Raw genomic sequence first — 15,159 nt, forward strand, 5'->3', positions numbered from 1 at the left:
CACCGTTACACTCGAAAAAATTTATTGAACAAAACAAAACTAACTACGTTCGAAATTGATACTTTTTAAAAAACGCTTAACACAACAACATCTAAAACGGCACTTAACACATGTGTCGTGTTCCCCTCTGTAAATACACAACGCTACGTTAAATATGAATACGCAGGTCGAAAGTCCCCCCGTAATGCGCGGGCTGGTCCGGACTAGTTTTAATTAATATGGACAGACGAATGCAATTTTTAATTATTTAATGTAGTATGTATAATTATTATTTTTGAAAAGCAATCAGTACATAGATTAAAAAAAACGAGCAAAAGCTAGCAAATACGACACCAACAATCCTTATATCGACAACGTAACAGCGAACAAGTACAACAATGTCATACAACCCCGTACAAGTACAACACACGATCTCGTGAACATCAGACCCTGAATAACTAGCGTCCTTAACATATATATTTCATCATTATATCTTTTGAAGGACTTAAATTATACACACAAGTCACCACTACAAGTCTACTAATGCCCTAGATAGGACATAATAATACGACTTTATACACTTTTAAACCTCCTTTAACAAAAATTAAAATAAAAAGCACTCCATATAATATAATATAGATACATCAAAACAAACACAGTTATAATTAATCATATATTTTTTGATATATATGCAACAATCTGGAATCCAAATTACAAACCCTTTTCATATAACTTGTGTACTTTAACATATATATTTCATTACAAGAACTCAAAATGGGTTGAAAATAAAACCCAGCAATTGACCAAGATCAAAACAATACCTAATTCCTATAAAGAATGCTGCTCATTAGCAGAGTAAGTCAAAGAAATAAAGACCCAAAAATAAGGCACTTCTAACAAACATGTAGTATAACAATTTTACAGTATACCAAGGGAAAAAAGAAATAAAGAATGGACCTTTTTACAATAATCAAACCTTATGCTATATTTGCGAACATAAGAATATGTGTAAATTTCCACAGCCTTTAGTCGTTTAAAAATTGGAAGGCTGGATTCTCGACAAGTTCTACTGCAGGTTTTACGTCAGAGAAATCTTTAACTTGCAGTGACGTTGACAAATCATCAACGGAGAATGGTATGCTGCATCAAGAAAGAGGGATTGTTAATTCTGTTGGGTACAAATTTATAAAATAGTAATTAACAGAGGTGGCAATTACAACCCATTAAGTTACACGAGGGTCGCAATCAAATATACAAAAGGTAGCCAACGGGTTGTTGTGCAAGGATCTGATTTATGTGTTTATACCCAGCAATTGAGACCCATAGCTTGAAAAATGGGTCCATTGGGTTAGGTATTTAACCAATTGGATCCGTAAAGTTAAAGAATGGGTCCAAATTAGACCCATATGAAGCCTAACAAATATATATAAGGTCCAACGGGTCTTAACGGACTTTACAAGATTTTAAATATATAATTATCTAGAGGTTTTATGAGTTTCAAAACCTTTTAGAAATGGGTCTAGACCAGACCCAATCCATTTAGACTCGACCCGTTTGCAAAATCATATCATTCATCAGTGAGAAATCCAACATTACCTGGAGTTGTCATCCAGTAAAAACGAATTGCTAGTGGCATTGTTGGAGTCTTCAGTCATTAATACTCTCATACTTGAGATGACCTGGTTAACAGAACACGGGTCACGTAAGTTGCAGATAATTCTGAAAAAAGTCTTATTTAACAGAAAAACAAATGCACAAAATTAAGACTTACATCTGGAGAAACACTTCGGGTATTATAGTTGTCATCCCAGTAAAGCGTGCAAATTCTATACAACTGTTGCACGCTTAGAATCTAGTAATAAACAAAGTATTAAGTCAGTCGCATGATATCTTCAGTGTGTTTTGTGCGTGTATAAAAGAGAGATAGAGATAGAGATAGAGACGTACGGGGCAAAGATCATTTATGATTTCATCGTATGATATTCTGTACTTCTGATGTATAACCTGAGGATATTAAACATGTATAACGATTATAATTCGAAATAAATAAAGGCATTTTCAATAATAAAATAGAACATACTGCAGAAAAAGCACATACCAAGAACCCAACAGCTTGTCTAATATGCTTAAGTTCATCCCAAGCGGAGCCCGCATACTGCAAAAAAGTAAAGAGTATTCAGGACCAAAGTCAGTAAGAAGTACTGTAACATTTTGATATAAGCATGTTCAACCAGTTCATTATTCACTATATACATTATATATTATACTAGTATCAAATACTATTATAAACAAGAATTTTCCAATAATCTAGATTTTTTGTATATATTAAGTATCATTATATAAAGTTAATGTAGCTTCATGGGCGATACAATTATATGTTACGGTAGAGATGATTAGTTCAATTCCAAAGGTATAACTTTTGGCATAAAATTGATTACTTCGATATTTCTAAACACAGCCATGTTATTATCTAACAAATACAAATCATCTTCCTTCGATTATAATTAAGATTAACCCACAACCTCTGCAATCGAAGCACAACCTAGTCAAATTTTGAAGATATATTCATATTGATCTTTGATTCCTTATTACTAACTCAATTTTTATGACATAAGTCGTACACACAGTACCTCTTCTTTTGCCTGAGCACACCATAGTTCTAACTCTGCTAATCCTGCTTTAACATATTCTCCATTACTAAACGTGCAACACTCTCGACGCAGTAGAAGACTGCATATGTACGATACACAAAAAATAATTAGCAGCAAAGTAAAATATACAATATTGTAACCAAACCGAAGTGGGGGTAAACTTGCCTGTTAAATAGTTGTACATTGATATATGAGAAAATTTGAGTAAAAATTTTCTGAACAATTATGGGGGGCACCTGAAATGCAACTAATGTAAGTAACTTAACATCAATATAACAATCAAGATGTGATGGATAAAATACGTACGAAGTTTTGTTTCAATGTACTGAGGAGGGTGTTTAGGCAGTCGATAATGCCTTGCCAGTGATTGGATTGTGAATCTTTGCCGAATGACCGCCCAGATCGTAACACTCCCTTGGATGCTCGTGGTGCCTGAATTTTTGGCAATACAAAATGAAGTCGGGTTGAGACTCGAGTACATTTGAAACTAGGATTTTTTAATATACAGAATTATAATTAAAGGTGTCAATCATGTTTTTATTAAAGGATGGGTTCATTTAGATTCTGCTCATCACTAGCTACTTAGCTAGTCAAATGAGTGATACTCCGTAACTCATAAGACAGCTAAAAAGGAACTGGTCAATTGGGTTGAATAGTCAAATATCACCAAAAACATGTACCATAAATTAGACCTGTAATAACGAATCTTTCGTGATCGTACTTAAAAAAGTAGTTAATCATAGTTTTTTTTTCTAAAGATGAACAGAAAAGCATTTAAAACACACAACACATGTGGTAAACATTTTGAGGTGAACCTCTTTTGACCCAATATCCAACCCATAAACCCGAACCATATTGCCACCAATTATAAGAAGAGTCAAAAGAAAGGACTTGAAGTTCCCAGTACCTGAATACATAAGGTGAGGAACGATCCCAACTCTTTCTTCAAGTTGTCACGAATAATACCATACATTTTCTCGACATATGCGGTTAACTGCTGCTTGAAAAGTAATGCTGGGTATTTGGCTTCAACCTGACGTACTACGTCAAGTGCAGCTGCAGCTGCAGCAAGGTTGACAGTAGATGGGGATGAACGGAATCCCTGCGTAGTAAGAAATTATACCATTAAGTGGATGAAATTAATTATGAATGACTCAATGCGGGTTATGTTTTATCACGAATCAAACCAAGAAATAAATATAAAAACTAGCTTGAGCATAAACAGGTCAAGCGATTTAAAAGTAACCCAAAAGTGTAACTTTCTGCATAAAATCTCCAAAATCAATTCATTCAGATTTTTATTGGAAAAAATCGAAGTTTTATAATCATATATAACATACTAATCGTTTATAATATATTAATAATAAATAATTAATAATAATAATAATAATTATGAATTATGAATTAAGAATAAAAATAATAATATTGATTAATTTTGATGATAATAATAACAATAATCGGATAGAAATATTTTCAGGTCAACCCGATCCGACCATTACCCGTTCTGGACTTGCCCATTTCGGCACATTTACATAACATCAATAACGAAAGTAAGTACCATTGTCATTCTCCCAAACAATGAAGTTGGAGGTGGAGGTTTACGAACTGAACTTGCACCATCAGATTTAATGCTCCTTTGTAGTAAGAACAACAAAGTAGAGGCATTTGATAACCAATATGCCATGTGTTCATTATTATCTTGATCCTGCAATAAAGTGATCATTCATTATACTTCACATAATCTAATAAACTGGTAAATCACATTTTGCAAACTTGTACTTTTACTTTCGTCAAGGACATGAGGGAAAAAAGGTGTATATCATATTCCTTATAGTGTAAAATATAAAATACCTCAATTGCTGAACCAATCATCTGAATAAGACGATCAAAGACACTAGTCCTTTCAGCTTCAAAAGATTTCCAGTGGAGAAGGCATTTATAAATAGTAAATGCTGCAACAGGTTTTCCTTGACTGAATCCAATGTCTTTCATAACACATTCAATAAGAGCATCGACATTCTCCTATACCGATATCAAAACGGATAAATTAATATGTTAACATGACTGACCAAATTCAGTAGCGAAAAGAAGAAAATAATAGGATCGTTATTATGTTAATGTAGTTCATACATGCTGACGATCGACTGGTGGTCTTTTAGCCTTGCTATCGAACTCACTCGCCAAATTCCTTGCAGGTGTTTGTGGCTCCTGCAAAAATATGTATGTAAGCTTCCAACTGCCAAATACTTTTATATGAAAACGGTGCCCACATTCAGTATAAATGTGCTGAAGTACCTCAGTTCCAAAGTGCCCATTTGAAATAATCTGTCATAAAAATTAGGTAATGGAGACCGCGTTACGTGAAGAATAAGTAGGATGCAAAATAAAAATAAGATAAATGATCTACATGGCAGTTTTGACCCTTTAACTTGTGAATGGCTGATTCAGCATATGTGTTACTTCTAAACATACTCAAATTAGTTTATGAAACGATATGAAGTTTTAAATGTATTATATGTCATACTGTGGGTATTCTAATGTATCAAGTCTTCCAAAATATCAAACTCAAAAGCTACATAATTACTGAAATAATCTAAATTTGGAATTGTATTTAACACGGTAAATGGTTATACAGTAAAATCTCACCTTAGCTTCAGGGGTTTGTGGATAATCTGGCATACGTGCAGCAGGAGTGGACAACGCTTTATGTCGAAGAAGTTGATTCTCGGACGCCATGTCAGCAACCTTTTCTTGAAGTCTGGATGGAAACGCAGCAAGTAGCGAGTGAGTCCTCAAATTATAGTTAGATATAATATCACATTACAGCTTAATCGCACAACTAGAAAGCACCGAATAAGAAATAATTAAGCACGGACCCTTGCATAGCAGTTTTCAACTGAATAATTTTCATCTCCGCATCCATAGCTTGTTTCAGTCTCTCCTCACTGAGTTTGTTGGTTTCATCATATCTTTTCTCTGTATCGTCTATTTTCTTCTCTAGAGAGCTAACTAAAGCCTGAAATTGGATACAAAAAGAAAATTTAAAATACAAGAAACCACCACTTGACACATTTGACCAAAGCTTTCTAATTGAATCCGGAAATAATTCAAGGTTGAAAAAGACGAGATATGGAGATGAGTTGGTCAGGACCTTGAAGGTCAAGTCAGGGCATAGACGAACGTTGACTTTCATATATAAATATATTAGATATAAATACTCCAAGCATAAATATTTTAAAAATTAATGATTCACAAATAAGATGATGATGTGATGTTAGTTTAAATAATATGTACGTTTATTATAATGTTTTACACAATTGAAGTGTATTATTTATTTATTAATTTATCTTTAAGGGATATACTATGTAAGTCGGTGTGTTTTCCAGCTAAATTTCAAATGGGCTTGGAATTTTCGTTTAAAAATAAATGTTCTACAAATGAGTCGATTTTTGACCAACTTTTCCCAACTTTGACCCGACTATTGACCGTTGCACGACTTATTAAACGTTTTTCTTTGAATCGGGATGGGCTAGTCACCAAACTGCCGTTTGCAACCATGGCATAATCAAACGGTAAGCTAGACCAGGCTTACCTTGAGTTTCTCATTTTCAGATGCAAGCTTATTGGTCAGCTCATGGTCAACAACTGGGATCTCCTGGATGACTGGAACACTTTCGACTACCTTTTTGGCCGCTTCACGTTCCTTGATGAGCAACTCTTTAGTTTCTTTGAATTGAAGTTGCATATCCTGCAAAGCAGACTGTAGTTTTGCATTTTCCTGTGTTTTGGCTTCTTCCAAGTCAGCCTGCAACAAATAGAGTCAATATTTAATCTCCGTATTAGGTTTTTTTGTCAGTATTTTTATTCCCATTGTATTATATTTGTTCACTTTAATTCTACTTGAACAGGTTGCAACAACAAGAAGTTGGTATTCAGATTCAGTTTAATAACAAAGTATTAGTTTAGTACACATTTAGCTGCTAGTATGCATCTTTTGAACTTCAACCTTTGTAGTAATTACATGTCATCATGGATTAATAAGAAGCTGCCACATCAGCTCTATATATGTATATGTATGTATATATTTTACTGCATGTACTTACCCTCATACGTTTCTCAAGCTGCAGTCGCCATGTCAGTTCTTCAACTTGCTTCTCTAGTTTATTTTTCGCAGCTTGCAAAGCACCAGTTTCCCTTGCCGCCTATATCCAAAGATCAATATTAAGTACCAAAAACTAATGCTAGGGCATTTGGATTTGTGTTTTGGAAGTGATAATGGCATATTAAACGATCAAAAACAGATTATCTATTGTAATAGAATGGGCTCTAGCAAATAGCTTTTGGTTATGCACCTACCATTTGAAGTTGTGATAATTAAAAGTTCATATTTTGAAGCAGTTGACGCAAGGTAACGTTAAACATGACTAGCATTTAATATTGTTAAAACTATTCGGGAGAATGTAATTGGTGACAGTTTATAAAATCGTTTTCTATTAGAAAAGTAAAAAGGACATCAGATGTTAAAGACGAATATGTTACCATTTTAAGCTTCTTTAGTTCCTTACGAGCAACCTTTCCCCTCCATGCACACTGTATAGTAATGGCACCCTTCTTCGCCTTGACAAAGTGCAAGTGAGCCAGGAACTTACGGCAATGGCTCTGAAATCAAGAATTAAACTCAGTCAAAATCAAGAATATCATTTACCATTATTTCAACATCAGGTAAAACAAATGTCACCTCATTTATACACTTATTATTTACTTATACAACTATCTTTTCCCGAGATGTTAATAAAACATGCAGGGTTTATAGATATTTCAAGAAAACCAACATATGGAAACGCAAATAAGAGAGAAAGCAAGATCTTGAAATGCTTTATTTAACAAAAAATAGTAGCGGCGGTGACATCAGCCGATTGGGTATGGGTCAAAATGGCTCATTTTAGTATGGGTCAGATTGCATCGAACAAAAATAGTTTTTTCGAAAAACATCATTTAACTTTTTTTTATTATTTTCATTGTAGATTAAGTATGACTACAAAATAGTATTATTTAGATAACAATTTAAGTTTTTAAGAATGATACTACACGTGTTATGCATTATAAAAATGCAGGAGATGTAACCCATTTGGCAAATGTCACTTTAAGATGAAAGAAGCAAGGTTGCAAAAAATTGCTACTTGGGGAGTACTTGGCAACTCGGGAGCACTCGGATGTTGACCAAGTTTGACTTTGACCAATTTTGACCAAGTTCTAACTGATTTCCCAGGTTTCGACCGCTTTTCTGAGTAATCCCGAGTTTTGGCCGAGTTTGACCGAGTTTGACCGGACCAAAATATATATATATCACATATGGCGAACCTGAATATGAATTGCTGCTTTTGTCTGCCTTCTAAAGCGAAGCTCATTACGTGCAGCCATTCCCCGTAAACCCGTTTGAATTGAAACAGCTGATAATTGAAGCGCCGTATAAGCTTTCCTAGCAATATGCATTCGCATATTTCTCTGAATCTTTATACTAGAAGCTTCTCTCCTCATGTTTTCATAAACTTCGCGAGTAAGTTGGCCTGTTTAAAACAAATGAAATTTCTCCAACTTTAGATGCAATGAACTATTTAAAAATAATAACTTTTAGCCTGCAAAAAGACAGTACCTCGGCAAACGGATTGAATTTGTAAGACAGAACGTTTCAAAAGTATAAAACTTTTCCGGGCTATAAACGAGCGTACTTTTCTTTGAATGATGCTGGCTGATCTACCTAAGACCTCAGTTCGACGAGCATCGAGCTCTGCCATCTGACCAGCCCTTAAAAATACCTTTGTTTTACCGATCTGCATATGAACATACCAAAATACATGGATCACAAGTCATATATATAAAAGATTCTACCACCCAAAAATAGCTATTAATCTAATATGGAAGTTTGTATGTAGAGAAGTGTTCAACGAATGATATTGCAGTATCTCTAACCTGATAGCCTTCAAGTCCAGTTTTCTCCAGAAGCCTCTTGCAAGCACGTATTTCATCGCTACTATCATGAGTTAATCAGAAGAACAGTAAGGGTCACACTCGGCCAAACTCGGTCAAACTCGCCCAAAACTCGGGATTTACTCGGTTTTTGAAACTCCGCAAGTACCGAGTACTTCCCGAGTAGCGGTTTTTGCAACCTTGTCATTTATCATACTATACACTTAAGTTTTCAAAGAAGATTAAACAAGATTATCCAATTTACCTGCCATCCAAAACTTCAGGAGCCAAAATGCCAAACCGATTCACAAACTCGTCAAATGGTTTTCTAGTGGGATACCCTGCACAACTAATCCTGATTGCCTCCAAGACTCCCTGATTTAGATCACATGACATGTTTTAACTAAATATATGCAGAAACCATGTTCATAAAAGAATAGATAGAGTATAATGCTATCATTGGGGTGTAATCAGTCATGCATATCCTTACCCCACATCGCAGTTGTTGCAAAACATTATGGTTTTCAAAGATAGCCGGCTTGAGAAGATTGTTGGGCTTTACACAACGTATATAATGAGGCTCGGTTGAACTCAAAGTTTCAAGAAGTTGTTGCAGTTGTTGCTGAAACAAAAAGAAAATGTAGCAATATAAAGTTATTTATGTGCATGTTGTTAAGAAGAGAGATGGTGTGTGTGTGTATGTGTGACTGTGTGTGGCTGTGAGTGTGACTCTGTGTGTGTGTGTGTGTGTGTGTGAGAGAGAGAGAGAGAGAGGACAAACCTTAAATCGAGTACCAATTGAAGAGAACTTCGATGACTTGGAGGATTCATCAGATGAAGTAGGAAACAAACTCGCAACAAAGGAATTTGTTGAAGCACTCAAGAGTGCTTGATGTTCAGCAATGACATAATCTTTGTTTTTATCGAGAAACAACTCAGTTTGATATGTGACCTAAAGATATATTTCAAACTAATTAGTCATGATTTCAAAAACCTGTAAAGAGTTACTCTTATATAATGCAGATCTTACATCTCCGGCATAATGACAAATCGTGAAGTCAGAACGAGCCAATTTTGGTTTAGCGAATCGCTGATGATTCTTAAAAGTCTGGTACAGCTTTTGTGCAAAAGTTTCATGTGTTGACCTGGGAAACATACTGCAGAACACAAATAGTGGCTTACAAAATGCCATAGCTTTATATTCTTATTAAAAAATGCATAAACTGTAAGATAACTACTTATATATCTTAATATACTTGATAAAGATAAAATCGAGACCCATGTTTAACTTACCAAGCTTCATCTAGAAGAGCAATGATGCCACCCGGTTTCTATACAGCAGAAAAACAATACATCATAACCGAATATTTATGAAACGTTGGTAAATATTTTCTTAAGAATATTTTACAGATATGTAATTTTTGCTCCGTGTGATACGGCTGTCATAGAATTGTGATATTATGAAAATACACAAAAAAACATACTTAAAAACAAGTAACACCCTAATGCAATGTATAGTGATTGCAAACGAACCATGTGAAATGTATTTGTTTACTTTTAGGAAAATTTGTTGATCAATTTATTAAAATAAGCGATGGTCCAAAACCCTCACCAGTGTGATTAAACAAGAAGAAGAAAATATTATCTTAGGCAATGAAGAAACATATGGCAACATGAAACATTTCATAGATTAAAGATTAAAGTACATAAAAATCTAACCTTTTCAATGAGATCCAAAATATCTTGATTGTCAATAAACTCAATGTAGCTCCAATTGATTTCTTCTTTTGTATATTCTTCTTGCTCCATTTTGAAGACATGCTGCAAAACACATAAAGATAGGCAGTTTAACATCTGCACAGAGAAATTTTATCTTATTCAACAAAGACCTTAAAAATGATTTTGAGTCCCTAAAAAACCTGATTGAAATGTTGTTGGAGTTTCTCATTTGTCAAGTTGATGCAAAACTGCTCGAAACTGCCAAAAAAAAGATCATACTCGAAATAAGAAGCAACGTAATTATACAAGCGAAATCTGAGATCCTGAATCCATCATTGGTGCATGATTTCGGTACTCAATAACTTGGTCCAATCAAAATATGAGAATCATTTGAATAGGTGGCCAATGTTAACCGATTCTTACATACAGTCTAGTCAATACGAATATAAAAAGATAATTACGAATATTCAAGAACTTCAGTGACTATCATGGTTATTCAGCTTGGTCTCTGTGCAGTGTTGCACAACTCAAGATTACTCAGCGAGTACTCGGTTTTTGCAGCTTGGGGAGTACTTGACAAGTACTCATGGTCAAAATCAGTCAAATTTGGCCAAACTCGATCAGCCTCGGTCAAACTAGGGCAAAACTCAGGATTACTCGAGATTTACTCAAAACTCGCCCAAACTCGGGACTACTCGGAAAATCGGTCATATTTTAATCAAAAATCGGTCGAAGTCAAGCTTAGTCAATATCCAAGTACTCCCCGAGTTGCCCAGTACTTCCTAAAAAGTCCTGAAGTACTCCTGATTAGCGATTTTTGCAACATTGTTTTTGTGACTTACCAATAGTTGGTTTTGTTCCTATCCATTTGTCGATAATGGTACTAAGGGCAATTTCCTTAGGCCACCTGGTGTAACGGGTCAACAATTAAAACAAAGGCATACCAGTGAAGCACCTGTTTGTCTTAAAACTCTCGAATCCATATATGTCAAGCACTCCAATTATGTATTTTGAATCTGGGTCTTGACCAATTGAGCTATTAATCCTATCAACAAGCCTGAAATGAAAATAGTTGAGCATACAGTTATTTAAGACTGTTTAGATTTGTGTTTTGGATCTCGATATCTGATTATTGTGACTTAAGGCCACAATGATCAGCATTAAATGTGTAAATATACAAATTCTGCTTCTGACTATTAGAGGTCAAATTATCAGTTCCATACCGATTACAGAAGAACTAATTATCTGAAGGTGAACTAAAGTTAACTATTTACCAGTTATATTTTAAAAGACCTTAACGGACGTGCATGCATAGTTCATTAAAATATCTCTTTGTTTGGTCATTTAAAGATTTTATTTTTTTATGAAATGACCTTAGTATGTTATAGAAGTAGTTTAGTCAGCATGAAACAAGGGTGTAGCAAAAGTCAAACTTACCAGTCAAATAGCCTTGAATACACAACTCTCGCTAATGCATCTCTGCTAACAGCAGCAGCTTCCGGATCTAGCCATTTGGTTATGGTCTCATCACGTGTTACAATCACACGTTTGCATAAAGAGTCTTCTAGAGCTTTCACATCACACCTGGACAAATATTTAACCTGTTAGTGCATTTACTAGTGCTTCCTATTTCTAAAAATATAAGTGTGTTATTTCAATATGTACATGTGCAATTAGTGGTCTGCAAAAATGAGTCTCAACTAATTTTAATTCACATTTCAGTTCAGAGCAGAAAAGCTTTTTTCCACGAATTTTGATAATTTCATACACGAAATAATGTCACTTGAACTTTGGTTTTTGTGGACTACAAAATCCAAGTTTGTATTCAGTTTAACACCAATACCAACCAGGATTAGATTTCTCATTTCGATTAAAGATTAGATTTTTAATATTAAACTTTTAGTTCCTCGAGATTCTCAAAAGCTTTTTTAGTAGGGAGGAATAGTGTGTGAAGGAGGATACGCAGAAAGGGAATCATTCCACTCCAAATATAACGAAGCTAGTACTTTAGGTACCTTTCTCTCACACACACACACAAAGAAAAAGCTAGTTCTTTAGGTCTAGTTTTATCAATAAACATCCTGAAGTGTAATGAATTTGGTTACTCACATAAAAAGCTCTGCAGCAGTTTTTAAGTGGAACCAAGATTTTTCATCTTTGGGTGTAGACGAGTCCATTTCCTTTCCTTTGGTAAATTCGATGTTACCCAGATGAAGAATCGCAGCTACAACACTAAAAATTGCATCCTGCACGAAATAACAATACAAAAAGAACATATAATACACAGTAGATTAAGTATTTTTATTATTATTTCATCTCTATAGATGACTACTCAAAGTATACCTGCTCCTTTGACGTAATCCCTACAACATCCATTGCATTCTTTGTAGCAATATATTCTTTTCTTTCATCTAACCCATCTATCTGGTAGCAGTTTGATTGATTAAGATAATGAAACGTCTTTGGATCTCCCACTTTATATCGTTTTAGATCCTGGAAGCATAATAGATAAAATTAATAAAAAAATTATTAAATGAACTACAAAAAGAACAAAGACCAATCTAAGTTACATAACCAGATAAGCATGTGTGAGTTCATTTCTTCTATTCTTTATGCATTACAAATGCCAGCGTAGGTTAAAGACGAGTTACCTCGGGTGGTGCAGCACAAAGCATGTAGAAGCAATGATAATTCCGCTCGTGATCTGATAGTTGACAAACACGAGACCTTTCCAGCAAATATGTTCTGATGGCAGCCCCTGAGATTCGACCCTTCTGGTCAAATTGTATCTCAACAAATTTGCCAAAACGACTGAATCAATAGCAACAAACAGATATCAACAATCAACAACTATTATAACAAAAATGTAAGAAATTTTGAAGTAATAGCTAAAGAAATTTAACCCACCTTGAGTTGTTGTTCCTGACAGTTTTCGCATTACCAAAAGCTTCCAAAACAGGATTCGACTACAACATGAAGCAAGCATAACAATAGTTTGATCGAAAGAATTTATTTTTTTGAAGAATATGACACTAAAAATATCTTATTAAGTATAAAAACCTCTAGAACTTTCTGTTCAACACTTCTTCCATCAGTAGAAGCTCTACCACCCATGTAAGCGAGATAACGCATCAGCTGTTTAGTGCTTTCGGTTTTACCCGCTCCACTTTCACCACTTACCAAAATTGACTGACTTATCCCTTCATTAATCATAACCCTGCACCAAAATGTTTGATTTTTAATCATTTTATATAAGGTATTATGATTCCTAGATCAACATACCACAATATGAGTATGAAACAGGGGATGCAAACGGGACAAGGAGTCAAAACAGGTAATTTTGTGGACTAAACATTACCATAAAAACACTTACAATATATGATCATATAATATATAGTCATTACAATTGAAGAGCTAATGCCATAATGCGTTAAAAATCAATTTAGAAGACTATCTACCCGTTCGACTCATTTGATTAGTTAGCCAACTTTTTTCATTTTACTTGTTTGATTTGCTAGAGATACAAAATAACGCAGATCAACCCATTTATAGGTGAAAAGGGTCAAATTGCAACCTTTAGACAAAAACACTACCTATATGCCGCATCCGCAACTGCAAAAGGATGGGGGCTTAATTCCCCAAAGGCTGCCCCTTTATATTGTGCCATCATATGACTATCATACAAATGTGGCAATCTTGTGAAAGGATTTACAGCAATTAATATGCTGCCTGTATAAGTCTGGAAACACCATTTAAGTTAGTTAGCTTCAATTATATATTTGAGACATAATCTGTAGTAAAAAAACATGTGTCCTCTTATGGGACAAACAAGAAAGAATAAGGGAGCTCACATATATTTCATTAATATCGTATCTAGATCTTAAGTTAGCTAGAACCCCAGGTTCATGCAAATAAGCCAGCTTTGTCATGTCATCCACTCCACATGGCGGTGCTTCGGCATCTTTTGGATATACATTTGATGACTTGGCAACAACCTAGAATTAGCATCAAGAAAAGCAATAAGGGGTCCAAATTGCAAAAATAAATGGTTAGCAGGTGGAACGCGTTTCTCCCTAAATAATCTTCTAATCAGATAAAGATGAAAAATTAAAATGTTAGCGGGTTACAAATGAAGTTCAGAAAAAAACCAACTTAAAAACAAAATTGTTGAAAATACTCACCGTTTTGCCTGAAGTACAAGCAACCTTGATATCGTCACCAGTAACCGCAATAACTTCTCCATCTATCCAAGCATCATCTGGATCCTCTACCCAAACAAGTGACCCGACCCCTAAACTGACTGCCGCCTACATAACGTACCAAAATTAGATTATGATTCATCTTCAACAAGTGCTAATGTCCACTAAAAGAAGTTACTATTCTTTTAGTACATGTTTTACTATAAGTATGCAGCACAAAGTGTGAGAAAAAAAAATATCCCGTAAAACACATCAAACACGAAAGTCTACCTAAAGACCTAATTCACAGCTTTAATACCCATTAACATTACCTAAAGACCTAAATATTCAATAATTAAACGTCCATACCACCAAAAGCCTACCAGTTCCATTACTATACCTAAAAGCCTAATTATTCTTTTAGTACATATATTCAATAACAACTATTCCTGTACTTTTGGTCTACAAATTGCATAAGCTATACGGATCAACAATGTAAGTAAATTCAAGTTACACAACAACAACAACAAAAATTCAAATAATACTAATACATATTCATCATCATAACATATTAACATCAACCAACCAACCAATACAACCTCCTTGCAGCTACAGTCATTTCAAAAAAATAAAATAAAATATATGAACTACAAATTTCACAAGCA

At 34.5% G+C, this 15,159-nt stretch overlaps 1 protein-coding gene across 1 annotated transcript; it reads right to left on the reverse strand.

Annotated features, from left to right (window-relative positions):
- Positions 1 to 687: 687 nt before the first annotated feature.
- Positions 688 to 14,629, reverse strand: LOC139876567 (myosin-6-like). The gene is given in 38 exon segments (XM_071863908.1): positions 688 to 1,119; positions 1,576 to 1,658; positions 1,751 to 1,831; positions 1,927 to 1,983; positions 2,078 to 2,134; positions 2,610 to 2,709; positions 2,796 to 2,866; positions 2,937 to 3,062; positions 3,538 to 3,732; positions 4,189 to 4,335; positions 4,482 to 4,652; positions 4,761 to 4,838; positions 4,926 to 4,955; positions 5,277 to 5,388; positions 5,507 to 5,646; positions 6,223 to 6,435; positions 6,734 to 6,832; positions 7,170 to 7,289; positions 7,992 to 8,197; positions 8,284 to 8,461; positions 8,601 to 8,661; positions 8,863 to 8,972; positions 9,088 to 9,219; positions 9,379 to 9,549; positions 9,628 to 9,754; positions 9,891 to 9,928; positions 10,317 to 10,418; positions 10,517 to 10,574; positions 11,272 to 11,373; positions 11,754 to 11,900; positions 12,426 to 12,562; positions 12,660 to 12,809; positions 12,968 to 13,127; positions 13,224 to 13,282; positions 13,377 to 13,533; positions 13,910 to 14,055; positions 14,168 to 14,311; positions 14,498 to 14,629. Coding segments are annotated over 38 exon segments (4,512 nt in total). The 3' UTR covers positions 688 to 1,004.
- Positions 14,630 to 15,159: the final 530 nt, after the last annotated feature.

The sequence above is a fragment of the Rutidosis leptorrhynchoides genome, chromosome 11 (assembly GCF_046630445.1).
Source record: "Rutidosis leptorrhynchoides isolate AG116_Rl617_1_P2 chromosome 11, CSIRO_AGI_Rlap_v1, whole genome shotgun sequence".
Classification (NCBI taxonomy): Eukaryota; Viridiplantae; Streptophyta; class Magnoliopsida; order Asterales; family Asteraceae; genus Rutidosis; species Rutidosis leptorrhynchoides.